Here is a 20,368-nt window from a genome sequence, read left to right as displayed (position 1 = left end):
CCAGGGAAGATAACATTAGTGCTCTCCTCTCCAGGCCACAGTATTGTATGACAGAGTAGGCCTCTCTGGGGCATCCCAGGGAAGATAACATTAGTTCTCTACACTCCAGGCCACAGTATTGTATGACAGAGTAGGCCTCTCTGGGGCATCCCAGGGAAGATAACATTAGTTCTCTACACTCCAGGCCACAGTGCTACAGTAGTACTGCTACTATTGGACCCAGTGTCTGGCATAGTGGAGCCAGTGTTAGCTCTGACTCGGAGGGGGAGTGCCAGTCTGACTGAGTCCGGTCATTAGGCATGCATAAGACCAGTTTGCACCCCATTAGCGGATGCAGGATGTGTTTGGCCTGATTTAGATATGCTTCTTCGTAATTTCCGACCTTTTTGTAGGCTATTTGTTAGTCAACTGGTCTATAAATAGATACATGCAGCTTCTCGCCTGTCATTATATGTTGCCCTAGAATACTAAATAAACCCCTGCTCTCCAGAATAATGTCATACATCTATAGAATGCTTCAGTTTTGTTGACATCGGTAAAGTTTTTTTTCTGTGTCATTTTCTTTCGTGGAGCAAAGACGTTTAGGGACCGGGAAGAAAATGCAATAATGCAAAAAAATTTTTTTTTTTTCTGTGCAAAATGTCCAAATGACATCAGTTGGACCAGTTGTAAGGAAATAGAAAGCTGTGAAAACGATCCAGCTATCTGAAGATGCAGAAAGAAAGCATATTTCTCCACTCCTGTTCCCAAGTCCAAATTTAGCCTACATTTAGTGCATAATTTCACTGCAAGAAATGTTTAATTCTGCAGGAGTTAATAGTAAGGCTATGTGAGAGGTTATAGACCTACAGTCAGTGTCCAGATTTCACTTTCCATTTAACCCATCTGAACAGGCTACAGTTCCTGTAGCAGGGACTGGGCCAGGGGCCCACCGAGAGGCAGGGACTGGGCCAGAGCTAGGGTTTGTCTCAGTGCTTCACTGCCACTACTTTTAGGTTTTCCTTTAGTGTTAACACAGACTAGCTATATTTAAGAGCTAGGGTGGTTTACTAGGGTGGTTTGGAAAGGCCATGCTCAGACATGTGTATTGACTGGGTTATTATGAAACTTGGTCAGCCTAGCAGTATATCCTCTGTACTCCCTAGAGGGATTTTGGTAAACAATCCGAATGGTTGGTGATATGGTCAGAGATACCTTGTCATTAGAGAAAAGGGATTCTCCTCGCTCTTGCTCGCTCGGTCTCCCTAGCTCTCTCTCGCTTTGCCCTACTTAAAATTCAACCCCCCCCCTTCTCTCCCTCCTTCCCTCCCTCGTAAGGGCTTTCAATCTCCCATAGCTTACTATTAGTGCTGCTCTGGTGCCTGCCTGGATACAGGACCACAGTACTAGGGGTCTAGGGGTGATCTGGCCTCCGCCTGCCCAAGGAGCAGTAGCCCGTCCCTGGGGTGAGGTGGGGTCAAGGTGCTGGGGGCTGCATGAAGGGCTGCTCCTGTGAAGAGCCCCTGATGGCATTGATTGATGATGCTTTTTCAGTTCTGATGATGTAGTTGTTTTTGGTTTCCCAGGTTACACCCTGATGCACCCATCCCTCACGCGGCCCTACCTGATGACAGAGCCTCCCCTCCACACTGACATCATCCACTATGAGAACATCCCTGGCTTTCCCGTAGTACGGGACAACATTCTCCGGTGAGTTAGGGTCAAGGGTCAGGGGGCAATGAGAGGTGGGATTTCACCAGTATGTATAGATTCTGGAAACTCAAGGCAGACTAGTAATGTAGTAAGATGTTTTCATCCACTCTCTTTGTCATAGTGTCATGTCTTTTGCATCATAAAAACTGAAGACTTATTTATCAAATAACTCTCTGTAATTATTATTATTATGCGATTAAACTGATTAATCATGAACTGTAATTAACTAGGAAGTCGGGGCACCAAGGAAAATATTCTGATTATAAAGTTAGAATTTTCCTAACATAACTTTCAGATATTTTAATATCTGATCAATTAGTCTTCGAATTAATTAATTATTATTTACCTCACGTTAGTCTCATTCCAAACGTCGTAAATTGGTGGTCATCTGCACGAACCCAGTCTTCACTATGAGTCATCCATACATCAATTGTTTTAAAATAATTTATTTACTAACTAAGTAATTCACAGAAATACATAACAAACAGTAGATATGGTTACAAGGAAATGATAGGAGAATGATAGGGGAATGTGCCCTAGTGGGCTAAACCGGCATGGCGGCTTGTTAGACAAAAGGGGAGTGGGGGGTCAGCTGAGGAGACACTACAGAGTTGAATATTATAACAATTTAAATGCTAATCCTTTACACATGAACGCTCACTCATTCGGGAACAATTGCAATCAATATATACAGTACCTTGCAAAAGTATTCGGCCCCCTTGAACTTTGCGACCTTTTGCCACATTTCAGGCTTCAAACATAAAGATATAAAACTGTATTTTTTTGTGAAGAATCAACAACAAGTGGGACACAATCATGAAGTGGAACGACATTTATTGGATATTTCAAACTTTTTTAACAAATCAAAAACTGAAAAATTGGGCGTGCAAAATTATTCAGCCCCTTTACTTTCAGTGCAGCAAACTCTCTCCAGAAGTTCAGTGAGGATCTCTGAATGATCCAATGTTGACCTAAATGACTAATGATGATAAATACAATCCACCTGTGTGTAATCAAGTCTCCGTATAAATGCACCTGCACTGTGACAGTCTCAGAGGTCCGTTAAAAGCGCAGAGAGCATCATGAAGAACAAGGAACACACCAGGCAGGTCCGAGACACTGTTGTGAAGAAGTTTAAAGCCGGATTTGGATACAAAAATATTTCCCAAGCTTTAAACATCCCAAGGAGCACTGTGCAAGCGATAATATTGAAATGGAAGGAGTATCAGACCACTGCAAATCTACCAAGACCTGTCCGTCCCTCTAAACTTTCAGCTCATACAAGGAGAAGACTGATCAGAGATGCAGCCAAGAGGCCCATTATCACTCTGGATGAACTGCAGAGATCTACAGCTGAGGTGGGAGACTCTGTCCCTAGGACAACAATCAGTTGTATATTGCACAAATCTGGCCTTTATGGAAGAGTGGCAAGAAGAAAGCCATTTCTTAAAGATATCCATAAAAAGTGTCGTTTAAAGTTTAAAGTTCAGATGAAACCAAAATTGAACTTTTTGGCAACAATGCAAAACGTTATGTTTGGCGTAAAAGCAACACAGCTGAACACACCATCCCCACTGTCAAACATGGTGGTGGCAGCATCATGGTTTGGGCCTGCTTTTCTTCAGCAGGGACAGGGAAGATGGTTAAAATTGATGGGAAGATGGATGGAGCCAAATACAGGACCATTCTGGAATAAAACCTGATGGAGTCTGCAAAAGACCTGAGACTGGAGACGGAGATTTGTCTTCCAACAAGACAATGATCCAAAACATAAAGCAAAATCTACAATGGAATGGTTCAAAAATAAACATATCCAGCTGTTAGAATGGCCAAGTCAAAGTCCAGACTTGAATCCAATCGAGAATCTGTGGAAAGAACTGAAAACTGCTGTTCACAAATGCTCTCCATCCAACCTCACTAGGCTCGAGCTGTTTTGCAAGGAGGAATGGGAAAAAATGTCAGTCTCTCGATGTGCAAAACTGATAGAGACATACCCCAAGCGACTTACAGCTGTAATCGCAGCAAAAGGTGGCGCTACAAAGTATTAACTTAAGGGGGCTGAATAATTTTGCACGCCCAATTTTTCAGTTTTTGATTTGTTAAAAAAGTTTGAAATATCCAATAAATGTCGTTCCACTTCATGATTGTGTCCCACTTGTTGTTGATTCTTCACAAAAAAATACAGTTTTATATCTTTATGTTTGAAGCCTGAAATGTGGCAAAAGGTCGCAAAGTTCAAGGGGGCCGAATACTTTCGCAAGGCACTGTATATACACTGCTCAAAAAAATAAAGGGAACACTAAAATAACACATCCTAGATCTGAATGAATGAAATACTCTTATTAAATACTTTTTTATTTACATAGTTGAATGTGCTGACAACAAAATCACACAAAATTATCAATGGAAATCAAATTTATCAACCATGGAGGTCTAGATTTGGAGTCACACTCAAAATTAAAGTGGAAAACCACACTACAGGCTGATCCAACTTTGAGGTATTGTCCTTAAAACAAGTCAATGTATGACCTCCCTACAACGCCTGGGCATGCTCCTGATGAGGTGGCGGATGGTCTCCTGAGGGATCTCCTCCCAGACCTGGACTAAAGCATCCGCAAACTCCTGGACAGTCTGTGGTGCAACGTGGCGTTGGTGGATGGAGCGAGACATGATGTCCCAGATGTGTGTTCAATTGGATTCAGGTCAGGGGAACGGGCGGGCCAGTCCATAGCATCAATGCCTTCCTCTTGCAGGAACTGCTGACACACTCCAGCCACATGAGGTCTAGCATTGTCTTGCATTAGGAGGAACCCAGGGCCAACCACACCAGCATATGGTCTCACAAGGGGTCTGAGGATCTCATCTCGGTACCTAATGGCAGTCAGGCTACCTCTGGCGAGCACATGGAGGGCTGTGTGGCCCCCCAAAGAAATGCCACCCCACACCATGATTGACCCACCGCCAAACCGGTCATGTTGGAGGATGTTGCAGGCAGTAGAACGTTCTCCACTGCGTCTCCAGACTCTGTCACGTCTGTCACATGCTCAGTGTGAACCTGCTTTCATCTGTGAAGAGCACAGGGCACCAGTGGCAAATTTGCCAATCTTGGTGTTCTCTGGCAAATGCCAAACGTCCTGCACGGTGTTGGGCTGTAAGCACAACCCCCACCTGTGGACGTCGGGCCCTCATACCACCCTCATGGAGTCTGTTTCTGACCGTTTGAGCAGGCACATGCACATTTGTGGCCTGCTGGAGGTCATTTTGCAGGGCTCTGGCAGTGCTCCTCCTGCTCCTCCTTGCACAAAGGCGGAGGTAGCGGTCCTGCTGCTGGGTTGTTGCCCTCCTACACGGCCTCCTCCACGTCTCCTGATGTACTGGCCTGTCTCCTGGTAGCGCCTCCATGCTCTGGACACTACGCTGACAGACACAGCAAACCTTCTTGCCACAGCTCGCATTGATGTGCCATTCTAGATGAGCTGCACTACCTGAGCCACTTGTGTGGGTTGTAGACTCCGTCTCATGCTACCACTAGAGTGAAAGCACCGCCAGCATTCAAAAGTGACCAAAACATCAGCCAGGAAGCATAGGAACTGAGAAGTGGTCTGTGGTTATCACCTGCAGAACCACTCCTTTATTGGGGGTGTCTTGCTAATTATCTATAATTTCCACCTGTTGTCTATTCCATTTGCACAACAGCATGTGAAATGTATTGCCAATCAGTGTTGCTTCCTAAGTGGACATTTTGATTTCACAGAAGTGGTATTGACTTGGAGTTACATTGTGTTGTTTAAGTGTTCCCTTTATTTTTTTGAGCAGTGTATTCACGTTCAGTGTGTCGCCGGGATCTCTGTTGAAAAGTTTGTTTCTGTTGGAGAGTCTGTCCACCCTCTTTCTCTCTCTGTTGTGGTTAGAATGGATAGTTCAGAGTGACATTCATTCATGTCGTTATAGAATAGGTGTTTCGGCAGTTGTCGGTCTTCGCGTTCAATGATGCCGAATTCCTAGCTGCAGACTAGTAATTAATATCAAGGACTTGTTCTTATTCTGTTGGTATCGATAGTCTAAGAGTTTAACCATGTGGTATGGTTAAAAGATTCAACTATCTACTCAAACCTTAGCTTATACTCAGGTTTATGGTCTCTCCTCAAACCTTGGCCCTCTCATGGTAAGCTGGTCTGCAACCTTTAGCCATCTCTTAATTGAGGTAAGCTCGGTCTCCTCTCAAACCTTGGCCCTCTCGTTATCGAGGTAAGCTGGTCTGGTGATAGAAAACCGGGTGGGGGTTTTATTTGGAAGAGCAGAAAGGGGCCTGTCCCATGACGCCGGACTGTGCTCATGGGCGGTCCTCTGATTTAGTTAAACTCCAAAGGGAATTGGAGTTTCCTTCATTTAACAGTCCAAAATCACATTACACAATTTCACAAACAGTATCATCCTCACTTATTCATCTTATACAACAATTAGATGTTATCCTCATAACTGAGGCTATTGTATAAACAGCGTTATGGTAATGTGGCCGAATTGTCTCCCATGAGTTTCACAAAATTGTACCAAACGGACCAGTTCGTAGCTGGATTGTTCACCGATCTTTTATACTTTCTCCAGAACATAAATGTCTTTCGGTTCTCCAGTTCTGTGAGGTGGAATAAATTCCTTTGTTCTCTCTATGAAACTCACCCTCTCTCTCTATACTGTGGCCATGAGGAGATAGTCTCCTCCAGGAATTTACGACCTCTCTGACCACAGCAGCCTGGTTGTAGGAGACAGAGAGAGATGGTGCAGAGGTAGGGGGATGGTGCTCGCGGTGTCCAAAGAGGGCAACGTCATGACACTAGAAATCTTTGTTTATATACTGTAGTCTGAGGTGTTTTGGTGATCGGACTGCATTGCACAATCTTGTGTTGCTAATATTAACCCTCCTACTTCCTGTTCCTCTCTCCAGTCTGCCCCTGGGTAGTCAGGTGATAGCTGTGCCCACCAACTCCTCTCTGTCCTGGCACACCAACCGCCTCCGAGACCCTAGCAAGGATGCCTACAACGTCAGCTACACATGGAAACTGGTACGATGCACTGCTGATTGTCTGTCTGTCACACTGATTGTCTGTCTGTGTCTGTCTTGTCTTTCTCCTCTCTAGATCTATATCCTTTTTTCCCTCCCTTCCTTCCCCTCTGTCCCTCCCTTCCTTCCCCTCTGTCCCTCCCTTCCTTCCCCTCTGTCCCTCCCTTCCTTCCCCTCTGTCCCTCCCTTCCTTCCCCTCTGTCCCTCGCTTCCTTCCCCTCTGTCCCTCGCTTCCTTCCCCTCTGTCCCTTGCTTCCTTCCCCTCTGTCCCTCCCTTCCTTCCCCTTTGTCCCTCCCTTCCTTCCCCTCTGTCCCTCTCTCACTCCCTCTCCATAACGTAACAAGCCAGTAATGCAGTACTGCATCTTCATCTTCTTTGTCCCTCTCTCCCAGAGGTAGTTCCAGAGGTAGCCCTGAACCTCAACTCCCCTTACAAGTTAGGATCAGTCATGACTTATCAATGGATTGTGGAAAAACTAGTCAAATGTCTCTAGCTGTGTCTCTGCTCTGTATCACTCTATTCTAAGTAGAAGCTCTTACACAAAAACATCCATTATCTTCTCCCTCAATCCCTCCCCAGGTCCAGGACAAGTCGTTCATCCTGTGCATAGTGAACGTCCAGCCAGAGATCCCTGTGAAACACCTGAAGAACCTGAACACTGCTCCCAGCTCCAAGCTGCTCTATCACCGCCTGGACCTGCTGGGTCAGCCCAGCTCCTGTCTGCACTTCAAACAGCTGGCCACTGTCGGTAAGACCTGAGGCCACATCGGCAATGACTGTGAGAGAGGAACTAGGCTTGAGGCAGAGATTTTAGAGCTTTACATTTAGTCTCTATTTTCCTCACTCTCTCTGTCTCTCTGTCAGAGAGTCCTACAGTGATGCTGTCTGCAGGGAGTTTCTCCTCGCCCTACGAACACCTCAGCCAACCAGAGACCAAACGCATGGTGGAACACTACACTGCCTACCTCAGTGATAACACACGTCTCATTGCCAACCCTGGACTCAAGGTACTCACACACAGTTGGCAGTCATTAACACAGAGAAGCCAAACCAATATCAAACACGTATCTTCTGGAAAGACTTGTGAGCCAAACCACACTAGCTAACACCACCAAAAGAAAGACAACGAACTGCCCCTCAAGTCTCTTAGCTCCACTGCCTTCTTTGTCTTTTAGGTGAAGCTAGAGAAAAGCTCCATGTTTTTAGCCCCTTCTGTATGTGGTGAGAGAGTGGTGGAGAGACTGAGATACTCTCTGTATGTGGTGAGAGAGTGGTGGAGAGACTGAGATACTCTCTGTATGTGGTGGAGAGACTGAGATACTCTCTGTATGTGGTGAGAGAGTGGTGGAGAGACTGAGATACTCTCTGTATGTGGTGAGAGAGTGGTGGAGAGACTGAGATACTCTCTGTATGTGGTGGAGAGACTGAGATACTCTCTGTACGTGGTGAGAGAGTGGTGAAGAGACTGAGATACTCTCTGTATGTGGTGAGAGAGTGGTGGAGAGACTGAGAGACTCTCTGTATGTGGTGAGAGAGTGGTGGAGAGACTGAGATACTCTCTGTATGTGGTGGAGAGACTGAGCCTCTCTGTATGTGGTTAGAGAGTGGTGAAGAGACTGAGAGACTCTCTGTATGTGGTGAGAGAGTGGTGGAAAGACTGAGATACTCTCTGTATGTGGTGGAGAGACTGAGACTCTCTGTATGTGGTGAGAGAGTGGTGGAGAGACTGAGATACTCTCTGTATGTGGTGAGAGAGTGGTGAAGAGACTGAGATACTCTCTGTATGTGGTGGAGAGACTGAGATACTCTCTGTATGTGGTGAGAGAGTGGTGGAGAGACTGAGATACTCTCTGTATGTGGTGGAGAGACTGAGATACTCTCTGTATGTGGTGGAGAGACTTAGATACTCTCTGTATGTGGTGGAGGGAATGAGACTCTCTGTATGTGGTGAGAGAGTGGGGGAGAGACTGAGAGACTCTGTATGTGGTGAGAGTGGGGGAGAGACTGAGAGACTCTGTATGTGGTGAGAGAGTGGGGGAGAGACTGAGAGACTGTATGTGGTGAGAGGGTGGGATAGAGTCTCTACTCTCTGTACGTGGTGAGAGAGTGGGGGAGAGACTGAGAGACTCTCTGTATGTGGTGAGAAAGTGGGATAGAGTCTCTACTCTCTGTACGTGGTGAGAGAGTGGGGGAGAGTCTCTACTCTCTGTACATGGTGACAGAGTGGGGGAGAGACTGAGAGACTCTCTGTGCGTGGTGAGAGATCCTGATCTGGGCCTACCTTGCATTAAAGCGAGAGCTCAGCTCCTCTGTCTATATCGCTCTCTCCCTCTAGTCGTCGGTCAGGAACGAGGTGATGGCGACCAGTCACGTCACAGATGAATGGATGACACTCATGGAGATGAGTAGCCTCAACTGCTACATTGTGCGCCGTTACATAGCAACGCCCAATGGAGTGCTTCGGATTTACCCCGGCTCACTCATGGACAAAGCCTTCGATCCGTCCCGGAGACAATGGTGAGGTTTATTTAGGAGGTGTGGGGGGGGGTAGTTCCAGACTCCTAGAGAGGGATGGGAAGTTGATTCCTGCTCTACAGTGTTCTGGCCCGGTTCTCATAGCTTTCTGTTTACGGCTGGAATGATTCACTTTCTATGGAACAGTCTCAGTTCTACTAAATCCTTTATGACACTTTTCATTTTGAACCACCGTCTGGAATAGTCAGATATATTTTAGTGTCAATGTCTGTTAAACGTTTTTCCCAGCCTTCGTTAGTAGACAGTATCCACGTGTATTGTTGTGGAATTAGCATGTTGTGTCAAGGTGTTTGTTTTTGTTTCCTATCACACTGACCATGATCTTTAACCTCTAACCCCTGACCCAAACAGGTACCAACATGCAGTGGCGAACCCTGGCCTCATCACCTTCACCGGGCCTTACCTGGATGTGGGCGGGGCCGGATATGTGGTCACCATCAGCCACACCATTCACACCTCCAGGTAGGAGGACAAACACACCATCTTCCTCACCATCCACACCTCCAGGTAGGAGGACAAACACACCATCTTCCTCACCATCCACACCTCCAGGTACTGTAGGAGGACAAACACACCAGCTTCCTCACCATCCACACCTCCAGGTAGGAGGACAAACACACCATCTTCTTCACCGTCCACACCTCCAGGTAGGAGGCAAACACACAGTCTTCCTCAATGTCCACACCTCCAGGTACTGTAGGAGGACAAACTCACCATCCACACCTCAAGGTAGGAGGACAAACACACCATCTTCCTCACCGTCCACACCTCCAGGTAGGAGGACAAACACACCATCTTCCTCACCGTCCACACCTCCAGGTATCGTAGGAGAACAAACACACCATCTTCCTCACCGTCCACACCTCCAGGGACTGTAGGAGGACAAACACACCATCTTCCTCAAGTCGACACCTCCAGGTACTATAGGAGAACAAACACACCATCTTCCTCACCGTCCACACCTCCAGGTAGGAGGACAAACACACCATCTTCCTCACCGTCCACACCTCCAGGTACTGTAGGAGGACAAACTCACCATCCACACCTCAAGGTAGGAGGACAAACACACCATCTTCCTCACCGTCCACACCCCCAGGTACTGTAGGAGGATAAACACACCATCTTCCTCACCGTCCACACCTCCAGGTAGGAGGACAAACACACCATCTTCCTCACCGTCCACACCTCCAGGTACCGTAGGAGAACAAACACACCATCTTCCTCACCGTCCACACCTCCAGGGACTGTAGGAGGACAAACACACCATCTTCCTCAAGTCGACACCTCCAGGTACTATAGGAGAACAAACACACCATCTTCCTCACCGTCCACACCTCCAGGTAGGAGGACAAACACACCATCTTCCTCACCGTCCACACCTCCAGGCACTGTAGGAGGACAAACACATCATCTTCCTCACTGTCCATACCTCCAGGTACCGTAGGAGAACAAACACACCATCTTCCTCACCGTCCACACCTCCAGGTACTGTAGGAGGACAAACACACCATCTTCCTCACCGTCCACACCTCCAGCTACTGTAGGAGTACAAACACACCATCTTCCTCACCGTCCACACCTCCAGGTAGGAGGCAAACACACCATCTTCCACACCTCCAGGTACTGTAGGAGGACAAACAAACCATCTTCCTCACCGTCCACACCTCCAGCTACTGTAGGAGTACAAACACACCATCTTCCTCACCGTCCACACCTCCAGGTAGGAGGACAAACACACCATCTTCCTCACCGTCCACACCTCCAGGCACTGTAGGAGGACAAACACACCATCTTCCTCACTGTCCACACCTCCAGGTACTGTAGGAGAACAAACACACCATCTTCCTCACCGTCCACACCTCCAGGCACTGTAGGAGGACAAACACACCATCTTCCTCACCGTCCACACCTCCAGGTACTGTAGGAGAACAAACACACCATCTTCCTCACCGTCCACACTTCCAGGTACTGTAGGAGGACAAACACACCATCTTCCTCACCGTCCACACCTCCAGGTACTGTAGGAGGAAAAACACACCATCTTCCTCACTGTCCACACCTCCAGGTACTGTAGGAGGACAAACACACCATCTTCCTCACCGTCCACACCTCCAGCTACTGTAGGAGGACAAACACACCATCTTCCTCACTGTCCACACCTCCAGGTAGGAGGACAAACACACCATCTTCCTCACCGTCCACACCTCCAGGCACTGTAGGAGGACAAACACACCATCTTCCTCACCGTCCACACCTCCAGGTAGGAGGCAAACACACCATCTTCCTCAATGTCCACACCTCCAGGTACTGTAGGAGAACAAACACAGTCTTCCTCAATGTCCATACCTCCAGGTACTGTAGGAGGACAAACTCACCATCCACACCTCCAGGTAGGAGGACAAACACACCATCTTCCTCACCGTCCACACCCCCAGGTACTGTAGGAGGACAAACACACCATCTTCCTCACCGTCCACACCTCCAGGTAGGAGGACAAACACACCATCTTCCTCACCGTCCACACCTCCAGGCACTGTAGGAGGACAAACACATAATCTTCCTCACTGTCCATACCTCCAGGTACCGTAGGAGAACAAACACACCATCTTCCTCAAGTCGACACCTCCAGGTACTATAGGAGAACAAACACACCATCTTCCTCAACGTCCATACCTCCAGGTACCGTAGGAGGACAAACACACCATCTTCCTCACCGTCCACACCTCCAGGTACCGTAGGAGAACAAACACACCATCTTCCTCACCGTCCACACCTCCAGGTACTGTAGGAGGACAAACACACCATCTTCCTCACCGTCCACACCTCCAGCTACTGTAGGAGTACAAACACACCATCTTCCTCACCGTCCAGACCTCCAGGTAGGAGGCAAACACACCATCTTCCTCACCGTCCACACCTCCAGGTACTGTAGGAGGACAAACACACCATCTTCCTCACCGTCCACACCTCCAGGTACTGTAGGAGGACAAACACACCATCTTCCTCACCGTCCACACCTCCAGGTAGGAGGACAAACACACCATCTTCCTCACCGTCCACACCTCCAGGCACTGTAGGAGGACAAACACACCATCTTCCTCACTGTCCACACCTCCAGGTACTGTAGGAGAACAAACACACCATCTTCCTCACCGTCCACACCTCCAGGCACTGTAGGAGGACAAACACACCATCTTCCTCACCGTCCACACCTCCAGGTACTGTAGGAGGACAAACACACCATCTTCCTCACCGTCCACACCTCCAGGTACTGTAGGAGGACAAACACACCATCTTCCTCACCGTCCACACCTCCAGGTACTGTAGGAGGACAAACACACCATCTTCCTCACCGTCCACACCTCCAGGTACCGTAGGAGAACAAACACACCATCTTCCTCACCGTCCACACTTCCAGGTACTGTAGGAGGACAAACACACCATCTTCCTCACCGTCCACACCTCCAGGTAGGAGGGGTCAAAGGTCAACCACAGTCCCAGGCTCTGATTGGAAGAAAACCAGTTGGACTGGACTGTATCTATGTCACTCAGAGTGATGGTGATACACCAGTCTAGTTACCAGGGCAACCTGATAAACACTTAGAGATTTTCATTTGGGACTGTTGATGAATTTGAAACGTTCTGTTTCTTTAGTATTTTTAATGATATGATACTCTGCTCTTCTATTTTTTTCAGAACTGTCCGTTTAGCAGACACTTTTATCCAAAATAACTTAGTCATGCGTGCAGACATTCATCCTATGGGTGTCCGCAGCAGGAATCAAACCCGACCCTGAGCCACATAATACCATTTTCTCAAGCAATACATAGAGCAAAACAGGAAGAAGTAGTGGGAAATAGACAGACTAATGTTCTTGTTTAGTCTGTGATCTGAATGTGTCGTGGCCCTGGCAGTCTGCTGTTTGTTCCTGCTGACTACAGTTACAACATTACTGGTTCATCTCAGAGGAGGCTGTAGACGGGAGGCAATCACCAACAACTGGAACACACAGGCTGTGGATTAAGATATAATACACACACACACACACACACACACACACACACACACACACACACACACACACACACACACACACACACACACACACACACAGCTCTGATAAGGCAGGCTCAGTCTGTTGATGTTGGTTCTGCCCCGGTGAGCATGTCATGTGGCGTCTGTAGTATACCGAGACTCTGCTCTCAAATAAAGCTCCCAAGAGCTGCAAGCACATGGTTTTCGGAATAGGTTTGCATGCACAAGCAGGGAAGGTAGCTAGAGAATATAAGATGTGTACTGTTGAATAATGTTCTCTCCTCTCTCTGTGTAGTTCTCAGATGGCCTCAGGGTATGCAGTAGCAGTAATGGGGATAGACTTCACACTGCGTTACTTCTACAAGGTTCTGCTGGACCTGCTACCCATCTGCAATCAGGACAAGGGCAACAAGATCCGGTACGTCTTTCATTGAGGCTCCTTCTCTCTTGATACAGACCTTTTGACGGTTTTTCATAGGGATCCTGAGGGATGACCCAATGAGGTTTTTAAGACTCTCTGAATCTAATTTGAATGGCACATTCACCTGGTCCTCCAACATCCCAGCATACCCTCTGCTAAGTGGGAGAACTTCCCTGAGTCTCTCTCTTTGGTATCTGTTGTGGGCCACAAATTTACTTTATGCTGATTACAAAGAGGGTGAGAGAGGGAGAAGCTTGATTATAATTACATTCCAGAAATATCCTGTTATGCTAGATTCTGCTGCTACATTCTCTTTCTCTTTTCTGTCTGCCTTTCCACCCCTACTCTTCCCTCCCTCTAGTTTCTCTCTCTCTCCCCCTGCCCCCTCTCTCTCCCCCTTCTCTCTCCAGTCCTCTACCCCTTTCTTTCTCTCACTCTTTACCCTGTCTCCCTCTCTATCTCTGTCCGAGAGTCTTCAGTGTTCAGTGGTTCATGTTTAACAGGAGGAAGGGGAGGGAGGTGGGTTGGGGTTGAATGCTTTTCTATCCTGCAGTTTGGGGTAATATGGGGCTCCGGTATGACAATACACAGAGCTGATCTGGAGCCTGGCCCATGTGGTGTTCTTAACATTCAGAATTTGCTCTCTCTAACACCACCCCTTGTCTCTCCTGACTTAACACTGCTCTCTTTGCCCTCCACGTCCACTGTAATCGCTGTGGCTCTCTCCCTCGCCCCTTTCCACAGCAAGTCTGACGTTCGGGTTCTATTGTGTTTAAATCTGATGGATTTCAGTGGACATGTGTATTTGATATAAGTGTATTAAGTTAAAGTGTTTGTACTGTTCCATAAAATGAATTATATGTCAACTGTATTTTCTCTCTCTCTCTCTCTGTCGCTCTCCCTGTCTCTCTCTCCGTCGCTATCTCCTTCGCTTTCTCGCTGTCTATTTCGACTCTCTCTCTCTAGGTGTTTTATTATGGAGGACAGGGGTTATTTGGTGGCCCACCCCACCCTCATCGATCCTAAAGGTCACGCTCCAGCCGAGCGGCAGCACATCACACACAAGGAACCGCTGGTGGCCAACGACATCCTGAACCATCCTAACTTTGTCAAGAAGAATTTGTGCAACAGCTTCAGCGACCGCACAGTCCAACGTTTCTACAAGTTCAACACCAGCATCATTGTGAGTAGGGGCTCAGAGAAAATACAAACTCCATCTAGACACCGTTGCCCTTGAGCACTCAAAAAAATATACATACCTCGGCCTAAACATCAGCACCACAGGTAACTTCCACAAAGCTGTGAACTATCTCAGACTGGCCTTCTATGCCATCAAAAGGAACATAAGATTCGACATCCTTTAAAAAAAAATGTATTTAACCTTTATTTAACCAGGTAGGCTAGTTGAGAACAAGTTCTCATTTACAACTGCTACCTGGCCAAGATAAAGCATAGCAGTGTGAACAGACAACACAGAGTTACACATGGAGTAAACAATTAACAAGTCAATAACACAGTAGAAAAAAAAGAGAGTCTATATACATTGTGTGCAAAAGGCATGAGGAGATAATGAGGCGAATAATTACAATTTTGCAGATTAACACTGGAGTGATAAATGATAAGATGGTCATGTACAGGTAGAGATACTGGTGTGCAAAAGAGCAGAAATCAATATAAACAGTATGGGGATGAGGTAGGTAAAATTGGGTCGGCTATTTACCGATAGACTATGTACAGCTGCAGCGATCGGTTAGCTGCTCAGATAGCAGATAACTTCAGCGATTTTTGCAATTCGTTCCAGTCACAGGCAGCAGAGAACTGGAACGAAAGGCGGCCAAATGAGGTGTTGGCTTTAGGGATGATCAGTGAGATACACCTGCTGGAGCGCGTGCTACGGGTGGGTGTTGCCATCATGACCAGGGAACTGAGATAAGGCGGAGCTTTACCTAGCATGGACTTGTAGATTACCTGGAGCCAGTGGGTCTGGCGACGAATATGTAGCGAGGGCCAGCCGACTAGAGCATACAGGTCGCAGTGGTGGGTGGTATAAGGCGCTTTAGTAACAAAATGGATGGCACTGTGATAAACTGCATCCAGTTTGCTGAGTAGAGTATTGGAAGCTATTTTGTAGATGACATCGCCGAAGTCGAGGATCGGTAGGATGGTCAGTTTTACTAGGGTAAGTTTGGCGGCGTGAGTGAAGGAGGCTTTGTTGTGGAATAAAAAGCCGACTCTAGATTTGATTTTAGATTGGAGATGTCTGGAAGGAGAGTTTACAGTCTAGCCAGACACTTAGGTACTTATAGATGTCCACACATTCTAGGTCGGAACCATCCAGGGTGCTGATGCTAGTCGGGCATGCGGGTGCAGGCAGCGAACGGTTGAAAAGCATGCATTTGGTTTTACTAGCGTTTAAGAGCAGTTGGAGGCCACGGAAGGAGTGTTTTATGGCATTGAAGCTCGTTTGGAGGTTAGATAGCACAGTGTCCAAGGAAGGGCCGGAAGTATACAGAATGGTGTCATCTGCGTAGAGGTGGATCAGGGAATCGCCCCCAGCAAGAGCAACATCATTGATATATACAGAGAAAAGAGTCGGCCCGAGAATTGAACCCTGTGGTACCCCCATAGAGACTGCCAGAGGACCGGACAACATGCCCTCCGATTTGACACACTGAACTCTGTCTGCAAAGGAGTTGGTGAACCAGGCAAGGCAGTCATTAGAAAAACTGAGGCTACTGAGTCTGCCGATAAGAATGCTGTGATTGACAGAGTGGAAAGCCTTGGCCAGGTCGATGAAGACGGCTGCACAGTTCTGTCTTTTATCGACATCCTAATTAGGATCTGGCTAAAAATACTGGAATCAGTTATAGAACCCATTGCCCTTCATGGTTGTGAGTTCTGGGGTCCGCTCACCGACCAAGAATTCACAAAATGGGACGAACACCAAATTGAGACTGCATGCAGAATTCTGCAAAAATATCCTCTGTGTACAATGTAAAACACCAAATAATGAGCAGAGCAGAATTAGTCCGATACCCTGCCAATTATCAAAATCCAGAAAAGAGATGTTAAATTCTTCAACCACCTAAAAGGAAGCGATTCCCAAACCTTCCATAACAAAGCCATCACCCACAGAGAGATGAACCTGGAGAAGAGTCCCCTAAGCAAGCTGGTCCTGGGGCTCTGTTCACTAACAAACACACCCCAGAGCCCCAGGACAGCAACACAATTAGACCCAACCAAATCATGAGAAAACAAAAAGATAATTACTTGACACATTTGGAATAATTAACAAAAAAACAGAGCAAACTAGAATGCTATTTGGCCCTGAACAGAGAGTACACAGTGGCTGACCACTGTGACTGACCCAAAATCAAGGAAAATCTTTGACTATGTACAGACTCAGTGAGCATAGCCTTGCTATTGAGAAAGGCCGCTGAAGGCAGACCTGGCTCTCAAGAGAAGACAGGCTATGTGCTCACTGACCACAAAATGAGGTGGAAACTGAGCTGCACTTCCTAACCTCCTGCCCAATGTATGATCATATTAGAGAGACATATTTCCCTCAGATTACACAGATCCACAAAGAATTAGAAAACCCCAACTCCCATATGTATAAGGTGAAATACCACAGTGTGCCATTGTTACGCACGCCTCTATGAAGAGGGAACGCAACACCCTGCTACAACTAAACTCTCTGTGAAGCGAAAGAGGTATGGACTGTAGGTGCGAGTAAGAATGACAACAGGCAGAATGTGGTACCGTTTTACAAGGACTTTATTCCTGTACACGGTAATATGGGGAAAAGGGGCTGGACGGAACCAAAGCAAAGAAAGTAAATCTCAAATCTCAAATCCCTCTCCTATCTTACCTGCCTACCCACTACTTACCTAATTTAGCACCACCTGGTGCCCTAACCAAAATACAGGGAGTGGTCCACCCAGGTCTTACCTAGTGTGCCTAGACAGTGAATATACTACGGGTATATGTATGCCCGCGGGCCTCTTGCCTAAGCACTCCCAAGGTGCCTTCCCCTTCCCCCTGGGAACAAATGAAACAGAATATTACACAATTTTACAAACAAACTAAGAAACAAAGGACATCAAATAAGCTCTACCTGAGCAACAAACTCACAGAACATACCAGCTCTCAGCAATGAACTCCCAGCAAAATCAACCTTTAGCAAAATCTCTCTGCAATGACCTCCAAGCAAATCTCTAGCAAAATCTCGCTCAGCAATCCCTACCTCCAAAATCTCTCTCAGCAATCCCTACCTACAAAATCTCTCTCAGTAATCCCTACCTCCAAAAATCTCTCTCTCTCCTGAACAGAACACTGGCTTTTATATAGCTTCAGAATGAATGTATAATTGGAGACAGCTGTGTCTTGACGAGGGGGCGGGGTCAGCTCTCCAATTAGCCCTGGAGTCGACCAATCAGCTGCTTGAGGGATTTCAGAAAGCCATTTCCTGAAATAAACACATGCAAGTACACAAACTACAACACAAACTGGGGAACGTAACAGCCATCACAGCAGCAAGATTTGTGACCTGTTGCCCCAAGAAAAGGGCAACCAGTGAAGAACAAACAGCATTGTAAATACAACCCATATTTATGTGTATTTATTTTTCCTTTTGTACTTTAACTATTTGCACATCATTGCAACACTGTATATAGACATAATGACATTTGAAATGTCTTTATTCTTTTGCAACTTTTGGGAGTGTAGTGTTTACTGTTCATTTGTTATTGTTTATTTCACTTTTTGTTTATCTAATTCACTTGCTTTGGCAATGTAAACATATGTTTCACATGCCAATAAAGCACCCTTAAATTGAATTGATTAGACATTTTCTCTGTCTTTCTGTCTCCCTCTCTCTCGCTCTGTCTCTCTCTCGCTCTGTCTCTCTCTCGCTCTGTCTCGCTCTCTCGCCCTGTCTCGCTCTCTCGCCCTGTCTCGCTCTCTCGCGGCCCCAATATGGCCCTGTGGTCCGAAGTCTGACCGCCCCAGTGTCACAAGATCTGCCATTTTGGATTGTTTGAAACTAACTGAGTAAAGTGTGAGAGGCAAGTTGACAGGTAGTGTCCTCTCCCCGTTTTGGTCTCAGAAAAACATTTTCCCAGGACAGCTTTTATTTTTATCCATCAGCATTATAACCCCACCACATGGTGAGAAATTGTATAGCATCCTCAATGAGTGTTACTCAAATGACCCAAGTGCTTCCTTTCTTTGTAGAGCCATTGATAAACCATAGTCTAGTTAGTACCATGTTTCCAAATACATAGTGTATAGCCTTTTTAAAACAAACTCAGATGCTTGACAACACTCCTCCTGTCTCTCCTGACTAACCTGGTCCACAGTGGCTCCATGTACTGTCTGATAAACCTAATGATTTATATAAACCCTGGATTGCTGATGCTTGTATTGGCCAATGAGAGGCTTTGAAGCCAGCGGTCGGCCATATTGGCACTCCTCAGAAATACAGACCTCCATAGGAATTAATGGAATTCTACGGTATTTCATTTAAATGTTTCCAGGACAAAATTACACACATTTTTTTTATTTTTAGTACTATTTCTTTCATTTTTTTAAATGTTTATCTAACGTATTCTAAATTAAAAGTATGCATTAAGTTATCTGTAATAGAATAAACATGGCACAACAAATGTAAACATTAATAAATGCATTTATTTTGCTTCCAAAACATTTTCTACAATGGTGTAGGATTACCAAGATGGAGGCACAGTGGCTTCAAAACAGCGCCCCCTGTCTGTCATCTAGTGTATATATATAAACCATTGGATAAATCCTTGTCTAGTACCATATTTCACTATGTTCCCCCTCTCCCTCTCGCTCTTCCTTCACAGGGTGACTTGACTAACCTGGTCCACGGGAGCCACTGCTCCAAGTACCGTCTGACTCGTATCCCTGGCACCAACGCTTTCGCTGGCATCGTCAACGAGACTTGTGATTCGCTGGCTTTCTGTGCCTGTAGCACCGTGGACCGCCTCTGTCTCAACTGTCACAGGTCAGATATACAGTCACAGGAGTTACAGAGGAAATAACATGGTGTTTTCACATTTCTATTCATGAAACCAATGAATTCTATGAGGTATCTGTTTAACTTGCTGTATTAAAAGGGGTGAATATTTGCATCACAAAGTTAATTCATTGCAATTTTGTTGGTTTTCAGTCATACCTTTCATGGATCTGTATTCTTAGAACATGGCTGAAACTGTTGTCCCTGTGTTGTACAGGATGGAGCAGAACGAGTGTGAGTGTCCATGTGAGTGCCCCCTGGAGGTCAACGAGTGTACTGGCAACCTCACCTACACTGAGAACAGGTGAGTCAAGAATCACAAAAACCGTCCTGCATGTTAAAAAAGCCCACAGTTCTTTTGTGTTTGTATGTTTAGATGTGTATTACTCTATTGTAATGTAGATGTATGTGTGTACTCGTGTCTGTACTGAATGAAGCCTTTTCTATCGTGCCCACAGGTAGTGATTGACTCTGTCACTGTGTCATCAGGCTGTCTGTCATGATAATCAGATGGCTGTGATCATTCCTCAGAAACACCTGTGTCCTCAGTTAGCCATTAAACTGTGACTAGCATTGACAACAACT

The 20,368-nt window shown here is 46.4% G+C and overlaps 1 protein-coding gene across 2 annotated transcripts in view; it reads left to right on the top strand.

Annotated features, from left to right (window-relative positions):
• Positions 1-20,368, top strand: part of LOC139409477 (cache domain containing 1) — a 132,658-nt gene that overhangs the window by 98,098 nt on the left and 14,192 nt on the right. For both annotated transcript variants that reach the window (XM_071154671.1, XM_071154672.1), the window contains exons 11-20: positions 1,566-1,689; positions 6,635-6,752; positions 7,332-7,500; positions 7,617-7,759; positions 9,088-9,269; positions 9,639-9,749; positions 13,618-13,740; positions 14,710-14,926; positions 19,611-19,771; positions 20,001-20,087. In XM_071154671.1, the coding sequence (XP_071010772.1) occupies positions 1,566-1,689; positions 6,635-6,752; positions 7,332-7,500; positions 7,617-7,759; positions 9,088-9,269; positions 9,639-9,749; positions 13,618-13,740; positions 14,710-14,926; positions 19,611-19,771; positions 20,001-20,087 (1,435 nt within the window). The remainder of the gene's footprint in view (positions 1-1,565; positions 1,690-6,634; positions 6,753-7,331; positions 7,501-7,616; positions 7,760-9,087; positions 9,270-9,638; positions 9,750-13,617; positions 13,741-14,709; positions 14,927-19,610; positions 19,772-20,000; positions 20,088-20,368) is intronic.

Source organism: Oncorhynchus clarkii, chromosome 5, assembly GCF_045791955.1.
Source record: "Oncorhynchus clarkii lewisi isolate Uvic-CL-2024 chromosome 5, UVic_Ocla_1.0, whole genome shotgun sequence".
Classification (NCBI taxonomy): Eukaryota; Metazoa; Chordata; class Actinopteri; order Salmoniformes; family Salmonidae; genus Oncorhynchus; species Oncorhynchus clarkii.
This window is presented reverse-complemented; position numbering and strand designations above follow the sequence as displayed.